This window comes from Salvelinus alpinus, chromosome 19 (assembly GCF_045679555.1).
Source record: "Salvelinus alpinus chromosome 19, SLU_Salpinus.1, whole genome shotgun sequence".
NCBI classification, from domain to species: domain Eukaryota; kingdom Metazoa; phylum Chordata; class Actinopteri; order Salmoniformes; family Salmonidae; genus Salvelinus; species Salvelinus alpinus.
The window spans coordinates 34,655,037-34,668,385 of NC_092104.1; the positions used below are offsets into that span (position 1 = coordinate 34,655,037).

General features: G+C 41.3%; 1 protein-coding gene across 1 annotated transcript in view; it reads left to right on the forward strand.

The window, feature by feature from the left end:
- The first annotated feature begins 2,785 nt into the window (after nucleotides 1–2,785).
- Nucleotides 2,786–13,349, forward strand: part of LOC139545422 (bone morphogenetic protein 1-like) — a 59,159-nt gene continuing 48,595 nt past the window's right edge. Inside the window, exon 1 of the mRNA XM_071353171.1 lies at nucleotides 2,786–3,067. Within this exon, the coding sequence (XP_071209272.1) occupies nucleotides 2,923–3,067 (145 nt within the window). The 5' untranslated portion in view covers nucleotides 2,786–2,922. The remainder of the gene's footprint in view (nucleotides 3,068–13,349) is intronic.

Consider the following 13,349-nt stretch of genomic DNA (forward strand, 5'->3'; position numbering starts at 1 on the left):
GGGTTCAAGTCCGGGCTCTGAATGGGCACCTCAAGGACATTCAGAGACTTGTTCCGAAGCCACTCCTGCGTTGTCTTGGCTGTTTGCTTAGGGTCGTTGTCCTGTTGGAAGGTGAACTTTCGTCCCAATCTGAGGTCCTGAGCGTTCTGGAGTAGGTTTTCATCAAGGATCTCTCTGTACTTTGGTCCATTCATCTTTCCCTCGATCCTGACTAGTCTCCCAGTCCATGCCGCTGAAAAACATCCCCATAGCATGATGCTGCCACCACCATGCTTCATCTTAAGGATAGTGCCAGGTTTCCTCCAGACGTGACGCTTGGCATTCAGGCCAAAGACTTCAATCTTAGTTTCATCAGACCACCGAATCTTGTTTCTCATGGTCTGAGTCCTTTAGGTGCCTTTTGGCAAACTCCAAGTGGGCTGTCATGTGCCTTTTACTGAGGAGTGGCTTCCGTCTGGCCACTCTACCATAAAGGCCTGATTGGTGGAGTGCTGCAGAGATGGTTGTCCTTCTGGAAGGTGCTCCCATCTCCACAGAGGAACTCTGGAGCTCTGTCAGAGTGACCATCGGATTCTTGGTCACCTCCCTGATCAAGGCCCTTCTCCACCGATTGCTCAGTTTGGCCGGGCGGCCAGCTCTAGGAAGAGTCTTGGAGGTTCCAAACTTCTTCCATTTAAGAATGATGGAGGCCAGTGTGTTCTTGGGGACCTTCAATGCTGCAGGCATTTTTTGGTGCCCTTCCCCAGATATGTGCCTTGACACAATCCTGTCTTGGATCTCCACAGACAATTCCTTTGACCTCAAGGCTTGGTTTTTGCTCTGACATGCACTGTAAACTGTGGGAACTTATATAGACAGGTGTGTGCCTTTCCAAATCATGTTTAATCGATTGAATTTACCACAGATGGACTCCAATCAAGTTGTAGAAACATCTCAAGAATGATCAATGTAAACAGGATGAACCTGATCTCATTTTCGAGCTCATAGCAAAGGGTCTGAATACTTATGGTATTTCTGTTTAGTTTTTTATACATTTGCAAAAAATTCTGAAAACCTGTTTTCGTTTGTCATTATGTGGTATTGTGTGTAGATTGATGTAGATTCATCCATTTTAGAATAAGGCTGTAATGTAACAAAATGTGGAAAAAGTCAAGCGGTCTGAATACTTTCCGAATGCACTGTATATTGCCTGAAACACACTGAAATGGCCAATTTTTTTTCACACGACTCAGAAGTCACCTTTCAGTGTAAATTAAAGCTTTTCCTGTCTGTTCTAAACTATTTGAAATGTCAAAAACGGCCAAATTTGCTCTCCTTGGTTGCTTTTCAGTTTAAAAAAATTAAATCAAACTGCAATTTCATCATGATCTTTGTGTCAAAAGGACACTTTTATTTAGTCAACACAGCTCCATCCTGTTCACTCCCCAAGCAATGGGCTGAGACACATGACAAATCACGTACTCAACTAATCTCAACTCATCTCTAGTTTCAGTGGAAAAAGGAGTACACTAAAAGCTACCTAATCTATGTGTTTTTGCAAACTTTGAGTAATGTAGTTGGCCTATGATTACACAAAGAATGAGGGTTGGGAAAGCTTTCCCTGGAACTTGACATTGAAGCTGACCTTTTAGCAGTGATGCCACTTCATCAACAAGATACAGTGGGCAGCTGAGCCAGCATTGGCCCAAGGATGCTGGGGAGTTGGGTGGGCAGTTAGTTAGGAAATGATCAGTCTGCAGCATTGTGTTTCATTATTCCTCTATTGAATATTTGGTGCAAGTTTTTTTATAATATATGTGATAGAAATGAAAATAATCTAATAATCAGATTAAGTTACTATTTTTGAGTAATCCATTGCTGTACCTTATTTGTCATGCCCTCCTTTTGGGTTTCTTCACAATCACGTACACATTAAAATAGTTTCATCATTCTTCATGTTTATTTTTAGATAACAAATCAATGAGTGATCAGGGTTTTCTCTGCAGGTAAAATATTTCCATAACTGTAGTGTAAAATATGATAATTCTATGTGTTGGCAACAGGTGGCGCTTAACTCAATAAAAACCATTGCCTATATTTAAAATGATACACAGTAACTCCCTTTTTATTTAACCATGTATTTATTTTTCTCTAATTGTAGTTGGATATCTAATGAAGTGATAGTAATGTTCAATAGGCTGTGATAATGGTCACTGTCGCATACAGAAGATTTCTACCTTGTGTCTGTTGTAAGGGAACCCTATCTGACAATGTCACCCAGGAATAAAAGTGTATACGTGTGTGTGCGTGCACGTGTGTGGACTATAAGAGCAGAGAGAGGGGCATGATGATACACAAAATGTCACTTTGGTGATTTGTAGCTTTGGAATGATGATAGATTTGAGATTTTACTGACTCTCAAATCACATAAAAAAAACATACACATTGACCAGGAGGTATCATAAGAATGATGCTCTTAATTTTCCAGGATATTGTCCATGCACGCACATTTCCAGATCTTGTGCTGTGTTGAAATTAAATGTTTTGGTAAAATGTTATATATTTTTTCAAACATTGTAAAAATTGAAAGGCTTTCCAGAAGGTGTAAAAAAAAATACATTCAGTTTAAGGGTTATCATTTTATATAGGCTAATATAAAGTATTTTCCCATAGCCGTGGCCCCTCTCCAGACATACCAACGTGATGATGTGCCACGATCACCGAAGTTTGCTGGCAAATGCACTAGCCCGGAGCACGGCTAGGGGAGCGAATCACTGTCCCAGAATCAAGACATTGTGGAGAGGCTGAGCTCTGATTTTAAACCCGCCCTCCGGAGAGATCTCATTTCCCCCAAAACCTCCCATTTTCTCTCGCTCTCTTTCTGTCCCTCTCGTTCCTTACCTCTTATTTCTCGTCTTTTGCTGTACCCCTCACTCACGAATCATGGATCTCACAACGAGATGTTTGTTTCTTCTATCCTTCCTTTGCGTGATATCGGCGATCGATCTAGAAGCAATAGAAACAAGCTACTATGTGGAGCCCACTGCCACCTCAGATGTGATCGACTATAAGGATCCCTGTAAAGCTGGTAAGCTTTTGGAATGCTTTTTATCCAACATTTATGTGGACCTAAAACATGCCACGAAATGCTTTTATGTATTTGGAAGTGAGGGAAATTCATTTGGAGATGACAGCGGTGAATCGAGTTTTAAAATTGATTTTTTTTATGATTCTTTATTTTTGACCTATTGTCATAGTTTTGCTGATTTACACATGATTGAGCATAGTAACATACTGTTGGCATAACTCATGGTGGAAAGATGGCACTTGTGGAAATAAACCGAGGACATCCATGTAATTTCTCAGGGTACATTTTTCAAAGCATGGAAAAAAAGTTTGGAATCTTTACTGGAAGAACATAATGGAAAATGCTATTTGTTTTAAAGTTTCGCCATATCTTTATCTATAGTTAAGAGTATATTTAATGTATAACCTGTCTGTGTAGTTGTCAAAAATATGGCATTTTTAGAATAGCCTATTTAATCAAATGTATAGCCTAACTTGGAAGATTCATTTGGATAGCACCAAATTATCACCCATTGAACTGTCGGTTGAAATTATTAAAATCCTTGCCGTTGTTACATTTACTTAGTCTATCCAGGCCTTGGTCGTGAAGAAAAACACTGCATTCTACTATGTTATTATGAGGCTCTTGTGTTCCCCACCTGGTTTTGTCATTGCGCAAAATGACGTGCATTTACTTCACCGGCTGTTCACGCGACCACTGAAAACAAGCGGCTGGAGATTGGGGTGTTGTATGCTACATATGGGGTGTATTCATTACGCAATTTCTGTTGGAAAACATTTAACCGTTTACTCCAAACGAGAAATGTTTTGCAACGAACCCGAGAATTTCTATTGGACAAATTCAGGTAGGTCCCTCCCATTTTCGTTCCGTTTGCTTCCGTTTGGTTCTGTTTGGCTCATAGTGAATACACCCCTGATCTATTTCATCCTTATGTATGAATGATCTCCACTTCTGACCCCCTCTAAAAACCATTGGATCCATATAGTATGTGTTCTTCTAATTATATGTTGGCTGTTATCTGCAAGTTTCCTTGGACATTGCTCTCATCATCATGGGTCTTCTTCTCCCATAGCCAAGGTTGAAGGAGTCTTTATTCATAATCCAGACAATAAGTGCAGCCTAATTAAACTAAATCAAAACATTTGGATTAGCTACATCCAGTTCTGTTGAAGTGTCGGATTGCACCATCCCCTGTCTAGCTGATGTCTCCAAATATATAAAGTCAACATTCATAACAGAATAGGCCTATATTTTGCATAGAAGAGGATATCTCAGTTGTCATCGTAATAAACACTGTGCTGTGAATTCACTGTATCTCCTAGTGTCTTTGGGGAATTCTGAGAGATTCTTTCCTCATCTGGTGAATACATTTATGTTACAGATAGAGACATGGCTCCTCTTAGAAATGACCCCTCTGAAAGTTCTCCCTGGTACTTAAATGTTTTGGTGCTTGTATATGTCTCATTCTCGCTTGACAGCATCATGCAGGGGACGGGGATGTGGGCAATTCCATGGTAAACAGAGTGATGGCACAAACAGCACAAACCGTCATTCTTTTACCAAACTTTGCATCTGCCCTGTTCTTCAGGTAAATGTGTTTTTGTAAAATGTTCAGCAGAAATTGTTAAAAGTAGTCCTCGTGCATAGAGTCGTGTGGTTTGTTTAACTTTTCAATCAGTGGTTTTTGTTTTACATACATTTTAAAGAGTCTTAGCATCATTCTGTTACAGTGGAATTGACCATGTGTAAAGTCTTACTCTTATTCAGGTCCTTGTCAATTCAGTCCTCCGTCACCTCCTCTTCCTCTCTCATCAGTCCAGTGGCCTGGATTATTTGTCCTATTTTTGTAATGAGAAGAAGCTGGGTTGAGCATGACATAAAATACCATATACCAGCCACTCTAAATTGCTGCAGAGGCAGATTATAATTCAAGTGGCAGATTATAATTCAAGTGGCGTGTTGCAGTACAGAATGCATCACACACACACTGCTCATATTTCATGTAGCTTGTTTATACTCCTCTTGTACATAGTAAGGAGTGATGTGTTTTTTTGGGGGGGGTTCAAGAGGTTGCTTCCTCTACTCTCAACTCCCTACATAGATATGTTTAGAGGAGCAACCCTTATGTAAATCATCAGTATCTGTTATCTCAGTGGTCAGGACAAATTGTTATATGTCACTTGTAAATAGTAGGATAACTGACACGTGACTAGGGTTGCAAAATTCAGGCAACTTTCAATAAATTCCCTGGTTTTCCCAAAATCCCGGTTGGAGGTAACCCGGAATCAGGAGGGAATAAGCAGGAAATCCAGAATCTTCCAACCAGGATTTTTGGAAAGCCAGGGAATTTATTAAAAGCCCTACACATGACTCCAGGTAAGGAGCCTCCCAGAAGCAGGGTCAATCAATCAGTACAAGTGCTCCAAAGTGGTATTCCTAAATGTAAAAAATGATGTGTCTTCAAATAAGGATTATATGTATAGGCTGGAATTGAGAATGCAACATGAACAAAGATGTAATTTGCAGTGTTTGCTATGGATCAAGGTCCATGGTGTCCATTTGTAGCTTGCCGAGTATCCCGTTTACCCAACATGATGTCTTTCATTTGTCTAGAGAGCAAATTACCAAAACAAGCAAGCTCTGTAGTGTATTTAGGCAGGGACTCTAAGTCACGAGCTGTAGCAATCAAATGTCAAGAAATAATTACTTATTTTAGTAATGATGATATACCATTCCCATCATCATTATGAACAGAGTGTTATTATGTTCAATGTTACCCCTGGGCATTGTTTAGGACAGGTGGTGGCGAGACAGTTGCAAGAATAACTCCCACCCACGTCAAGCCTCTCAGAGCCCCCTCTCCCCTCCTCAATCCCAGCTCTTCCAGCTCTTTCCACCTGCTCCTTCAGCATGCTCTACATTTGTTAAATAATCCAAGGGATGGCTGATGTTGACCCGGATCCAACTTTTGTACTCTTTTCCCAAAGATATGCTGCACCTATGATTCAGCCATATTTCATCTCACTCAAACGTCTTCACTCAATGACTCGCTCACTGACTCACTCTCTCACTCACTAGTTTACTTGTTCACAATGCTAGAGTGCAAAAGGTGACAATGACTGTCAGCAATCAAAACTGCTGTTGTGTTCCTTCACTTACTTGGCCTCGTGCCTGTATAGATTTCTACTCTTATTTCCCCTTAAGGACACCATTGCATTGAGTCAATTTGATAGCTATCTGCTGCTCAAGGTTAGTTGTAGATCAATACAATGGACAGTGTGCTTTCCAGCTGACAAGATTAAACGAAAAAATAAACAAATAATTTAACTTTAGGTTCACTTGAGCAAAATATATTTGCTAACATTCATATAAAATGTATATTGGGAAAAGCCATTTAAAGCTGATAGTTAAATGATGGAAAATGCCTTAGTTCACAGAGCTCCAACCTTGGTAGCATCCCAGAAACTAATTTAAGACTTTAAGAACCCATTGAGATTAGATCCACTCACTTTCTATATAAAAAATGGATGAGAGCAAGTCACGCTCAATGTCTTCTCTATTTAAATAATGATAGATCTTCAAGAGAGCAGAAACTGAGTTGACATTTGATTATGGATTATAATGGGGTAGATGACTTAATCTACCAAGGAGCGTCTTGCAAGGGTTGAGTCTCCTGAATTTTAAATCGTATCCTAATTTGTATTCTGACATCAGTCTGCGGGCTTGCCCTGTGTTTGAGCTCCTCTACTCTAAGCATTACCAAGAGACATCTGCTGTGTAGCCTATAGGGAGGGAGAGGAGACCAGTCTCAAGCAACCCCCTGCCCTCGCTTATGCAAGTGGTTTTCCGTCTCGCCCAGCCCCTCTCCTCTCCCCTCTGACTGGCTCTGGCAGTTCCCACAGACTGTAGGTCATTCACACCATGCCAGGGCAGAGCTGCTGGAAGGTGGAGGGCAGGCTGGGCAGACTGGCCACACCAGCGTAAGGTGAGTGCAGCCCATTCAGAGGGGCTTGGCAGCTTATCCCGGGGCTGTTTACTGGCCCTGAGAATTGCATGTGTGCATATAACCCAAGCCTTTAATCATTCCCGCCTTTACTTGTGCATTTGGCTATGAGCTAGTCTCTGACTTGATAATAAACACAGGATTATGGGGTGATGAGGGATGGTTCGAAGGCAGGCAGCCGTCTGATGCCTTTTATCATCTGACAAGTTTAGTTCGATAATTCCCTGATTTTATTTCAGGTGTCCTCAGTTGTTGAGAGTATGACCCAGAGGAAGCTTGTTGCTTGAGGCCCTGTTCTCTTGTCAGACATGGAGAGCTCACATGTCTGGGTTCAAATCCTGGATCTTTATGTAACTCACAATGCAAAATGTGATCCTAGCGTCTATAGTCATTCTCAAACAGATAGCGAAGTGTGAATGGTTATTCTCAAACCGATGTAGTTACTAGTGCGATTGACAGTAAGAACCAGATGTTTGTCACTGGAGGCACCTCTTTGAGGGGTGACTCTAGTCAGCAAAAAAGCAGTAGGAATGTTTTACTCGTAGTATGGCTTGATAATGGCTGTTATATGGTTTGTTGATTTACTTCTAAACTTTACATCGCTATTTCATTATTTAGTTCATATTGGGACCTGCCCCTAGAAAGCTCTAAGACCCATTATCATTACAAGGCAAATAGTTATCTAAAGGGTAAGCAGCCATGTATGGAAGATGAAATGTATACAAACCAGCCCACCCCACATACAATGTAGTTTACATCAACAGGTTTGCTCCTGTAGTTTTCAGGTGATTAGGGTGCCATAATGTGTGTGCATTTGTGGGGAGTGGGACAATTTGGTTGTTGTCAGCACTAAGAAATAACAAATGCCGTGGGAGTGCTCATTTAAATGACTCAAAGCACGCCCAATTAAGCAACAATAATGAGATGCTAAACAAGCAAAATGGGGACTTCTTTACAATTCAGTCCCATTTGTCATTCAGTTTGACTATTCATTTGATCTTCATTACTGTTCATCTGGATATAGTATTGTTTTCCCAACCTGTAGTTTCTTAGAAGTCTCTCTTTTGATTTTGAACATTATTTTTTATTCATGGGATATTTTAAGAGGGTTTGAAGTCTATTTGTGACTCAATGCATCTTTAGGCATATCTCAGCTTGACTAATGAATTCAAGTCATATTTGAAGCAACTCTTCTCTAATCTCAGATCTGTACCTTATGTAGCTAGCTATGTAGCTAGCGCTCTTGACTAGCAATGCATTGCCAAGATGTGGCAGATTTAGTGATAAGATGTAATGTGTTGCAATGGTTACATGATCATGGAACTCTATAATGATTATTTGAAAATGTTATGGATATACAGTTAGGAAGTTATTGGAGAACACTGTCAGTCAACATTAAGCTTACATTTTAGACATGGATAAATCTGGGAAATTAGATCTAGCTAATGGGCCTGATGGAGTGTGAAATGCGTAAATTGAGACAGGCTCTGGACGTGTGGCTCTCCAGCTGAAGCTGTCTTCATGGTGTCAATAATAGGAGTGGAGTGGCAGTAACTCTGGCCTGATCTCTGCTGTGGTGCCTGATGAGACTTCTAGGCTTCTATTGGAGTATTATCCCACCTTGAATCTGGGGCTTTAGCTTGAGGCTTCTCTGGAACTTCTCTCCTAATTACACCCTAGTTATCTTTGAAATGAGTATACAAGTTGAATTTGTTCTCCTGCCTTGGGCTGAAGTTGCAGTGTGAGGAAATGTCAAGATAAGCATTTGTTTAAGATTAACAGCTGGAGTTGTTTTTACAGGAAAGGGGCATAATATTTCAAATACTCCCACCCATAATTCCACCAACCAGCTCTTACTGGAGTTATAAGCTTTTCATAGATTGTAAGATGCTGTTGCCACACTATTCATGATGCTTTCTTTGTTTTTTTCTCTCAGGCATTTTAAAGATACAGTATACTCGTTGTGCCTCCTGTTGCTGTATCTCCCTGTTGTCTCATTTTAGCCAGTATGTGTTGCGTCAGATAGGGTTTGCAGGCACAGAATGAAACCTGAAAAGTGATACTTGTACTGACATCAGATGGTAATCATCTTAACTCAATACAGTATTGGCTTCCATTGGAATTCAAATGCAAAGTTTGTTAAAGAACACAGTCACTGTGAAAGGCGTCGCCATGTCATTGTAATGCATTTCAAGCACACGTCAACTGTTTTTTTTCTCCACCCCTCATCTCAGGGTCTTCGATGGGAAAATGCAATTTTTCTTCAGGGAAACTGAGTCCTACAGATGTCTTTAGGTCTTAGCCTCACGTTGCCTGCACTGTGGCCCTACTGATCCAACTTTCCGTTGTGTGACAGTGGTGTTCATTTTTAGATGATGTAGCAGATGTGGTGCCCTGGCAGTCACACAGGGACAATTGCCGGTAAAGAGTGTCAGTCAGTCATGGTGTGTGTCTGACACTAAGGAGGCCATGTCCTGGGAATTCCCTGAATCAAGTGGTGTTTAATTTGATAGAGATCTTGTGCGTAATCTTACAGGACACAGATTGATGGGGGTGGTCTGAGATTAAAGGGATTATGATGGTTAAGATTATCTAAAGAGACATTCCTTCCAGCTATGGGGGAGGGGGCCTGGTTACATAGACTAGACATAACATAGTAAACTTAAATCCGAGACACTGAAATTAGTGTGACATGTTAAATTTAGTATGGTTACATAAGACAGAAGGTTACTTAACGGTGCACTATGCAGAAATCGCTCTGCCATTTCCTGTTTGCTAAGATTCTAATACTTTGCCTAATTTCAGTTTGTGACAAAACAGAGAATCATTGTATGATCTAAACCACTGTGAAATATATTTTCAATTACCAAAAATATTGTATTTTCAGCTTTTTGATGCTGGTGTTAAAAATCGAATGTAAAAGAAGCAAAAATGAAACTTAGGAACGGGAAGCATAGAATTGGCACACAGAACAGATTTACTGCTTCTTAGACTTGCTTTCAATGAGAATGACAGATCTATAACTCATACTTCTATGTGAGTTACATATTGCAGCTTTAAATCAAAAAAGAAAGGAGGGTGGTTGGTCGGGGTGGATGGGTCAACATATAACGTGAACGTCTAGCAACCCAAAAGTTGTGTGTTCGAATATCATCACGGACAACTTTAGCATTTTAGCTAGTTAGCAACTTTGCAATTACATTCTCCTGTGCATGTTAGCTAACCCTTCCTCTAACCTTAACCCTTTAACCTAACTCTTAACCCTAACCTTAACTCTTAACCCTAACCATTAGCCTAGCTAACGTTAGCCACAAAAAAATTGGGATTCGTAACATATCATGTGACTTGTAATACGTAACATATCATACAAAATGGATGATGGACATCCACAAATTAATACATACCATACAAATTGTAACATGTATATCATACTAAATGGAGGGAGACAGATTAGCATTTACTATGTAAAGTCTACCCCTGAGTCCAGGTTGCAACGGAGGGCCAAAGTGTAACATACACACAAAGTGCAATCAAATGTTTCATCAAAGGCCGTTTTTATCTTCACATTATGTCCACATGAAAACCATCTTTGTCCCAGCCACCGAGCGTGTCGCGCTGATAAAAATGCCTGTTGTGTGTTTTCCTATCATAGATGTTTATGTTAGGACACTGAAAACCATATAATCTATCAACTGGAATGAAACTATCTATCAGAGCAGAAATGATCAAATTGTTCATCTTTTAAATTCCTGTTGATATTAATACCATGCCTGCAGCTGTTGTCATTTAGTTAATGAATGTTGCTGGAAAGAGAGAGATAGTGGCAGCAGTGCTATGCTCAATAATGATCTGCTCCCATCTGCCACTCTCTCTCTCTCTCGCGCTCTCTCTCTGGGTTTGAATCTACACTACTAGTCTTTCTTTGCTTAGTCTGTTTTGACAGGGGTGCACATACAGTGGGGTTTTTCAGTTTAAAAAACAACTGGCCATCCTGTCCTCTGCCCGGTGCCCCATATTGAAGATTCCAGAGATTCAGTTTGTGACCGTGGATAATTCAAGCCAGGAGACAATGGGATTAATTCTCAATCGCTGCGAGATTTTCCTTAAACCTGCAGCTTCTCCACGACGACTGGGAAGCCTGTGGAAATGAGGCCTAATGCCGCAGGGGCTGTGCATTTGCTCATTTCAATCTTCGCTGTTGTCAGGGAACAATTATAGGCTGGATTAAGAGCTTGTCCCCAGAATGTTTTGTGGATGAGTGGGTGTCCGCCATGGACGAAGAATACATTAGCCCTCTGTGTAGGGCAGTGGGGTGGGGGTAGGGGGACAATCCTGCACCTTGTTGTGTGGTTAGTTCTAGCATTAGGCCAGTAAATCACTGCTAATAACTAACTGAGTGCAGTATTACTGTAGCATTAAGAATTAGGTAAAGCAGGGTAACTCTTCAAATTGCAGCTGCATTTACATCTTCCACTGTGTTAAAGGGAAGAGTACTTTGCTGTCCTCTCTGTGACATCAGCCCCAAATTTATGTTGGTTTTGTCCAAGTGCTTGTCTGTTCTCTCATCCTTTAATGCTGTCAGTCAGTTCTAGGAATCAAAAGTAAGAAGTAAGACAGTTTGTATCCATTGCATACTGTATGGACAGCTGGGAGCTAGCAATGATCAGATATACTCTTGGCACAGAGTTTCTGTATTAGTGCTGATTAGGAATAGTCTGTTTAGTGTTTCGGGGATTTGGTAACACACAGCAATTTAGCATTTTTCTGAGTGCAAATTCGAGGATCCCTTTGACTTCTGGTATTTCAAACCTGCCCGCAGAACTCTGAGCGTGCCCTATCTTGCAGGCAGAGATCTACATATTTTCTTATTGCTGTCATTAGCCTGTAATCCTGCCTAGCCCAACCGCTCTACAACATGCCCTCTCTGACCCTCTCTGTTGCTTGTGGGAGACTGGCTGCATCTCAGCCAGCTACATACTGTTTCAATAATTCTCCTCTGGTGGATAAGGGACACAAGCCAAAACCTTTTTTCCTCTATTGTTTTCTTTCTCTTTGAGATAATCACACACCACTATCTGACTGTTATCAAGGGCCGGGCCAATGATAGCTCAGTTATAAAAGAGCTTTGTCTTAGATGCTTTTGTAGTGTTCTAAAAACAACTATACACGCTGAACATATGCTTTCACTTTGATTCCTAGACCACAGTTTGTCAGTTCCTAGTTGTCCATCTTTCACTATTGCACTTGATTTTCAACAACTCTGGGTAATTCTTGGGGTTACCTACTTTCACGCTCAAATTGTGAACACACAGTAATCAGTACCATATTCACTCCAGCCACAGCAGAGAACTCCATTAGGTCTGACTTGATCTATCTCTTGCTGCTCTGCCTCCTATCCCCAAGGAGTAGAACCCTCACACACAGTGAAAACATGTTTTCAAAGGATAATCTTTCTCCCTCCTCCTCACATTCTCTTCCCCACAGTGTTATGAGGTGGGCAGTGAGGCTTTATGCCCTCCTCACATTCTCTTCCCCACAGTGTTATGAGGTGGGCAGTGAGGCTTTATGCCCTCCTCACATTCTCTTCCCCACAGGGTTATGAGGTGGGCAGTGAGGCTTTATGCCCTCCTCACATTCTATTCCCCACAGGGTTATGAGGTGGGCAGTGAGGCTTTATGCCCTCCTCACATTCTCTTCCCCACAGGGTTATGAGGTGGGCAGTGAGGCTTTATGCCCTCCTCACATTCTCTTCCCCACAGTGTTATGAGGTGGGCAGTGAGGCTTTATGCCCTCCTCCTCCCCTTTTCCTCCTGCTCTCATCTTCCTGTTCAGACATGGATTAACCTGCCACCCCTTCTCTCTTCCGCCTTCCTTCCCTCCCTTCCTCCACCCCTTCACTCCACTCCTTCACAAAGAACAGGCTGTAAATCCAGCAAACGTGCTGGTGTTGAAAGCTTGTAAAACAGAGCGGCGTGTCTCTGTGGAGAGGACTCCTACCCTAAATGCTACAGAAATAGGACATTTTAGAAAGGAATCCCATAAAGCATATTCCTCATAAAGGGTGACTGTTTGGTTATTTTTCCTTCTCCTTGGCCTCATTTAAAAACCTATTACTTGTTCAAGGTGCCCCATATACAGTATCGAGGCAGCAACTCGCAGTATTAGGTCTGCTTGAGGACTAATTAACGGTACAAGAATATCAGGACATGACATTTTCCCTCCGTTCTCGTAGCGGCGACTGGATTGACCCAGCACATCTGGGGTATGCTGCTCTAAAAG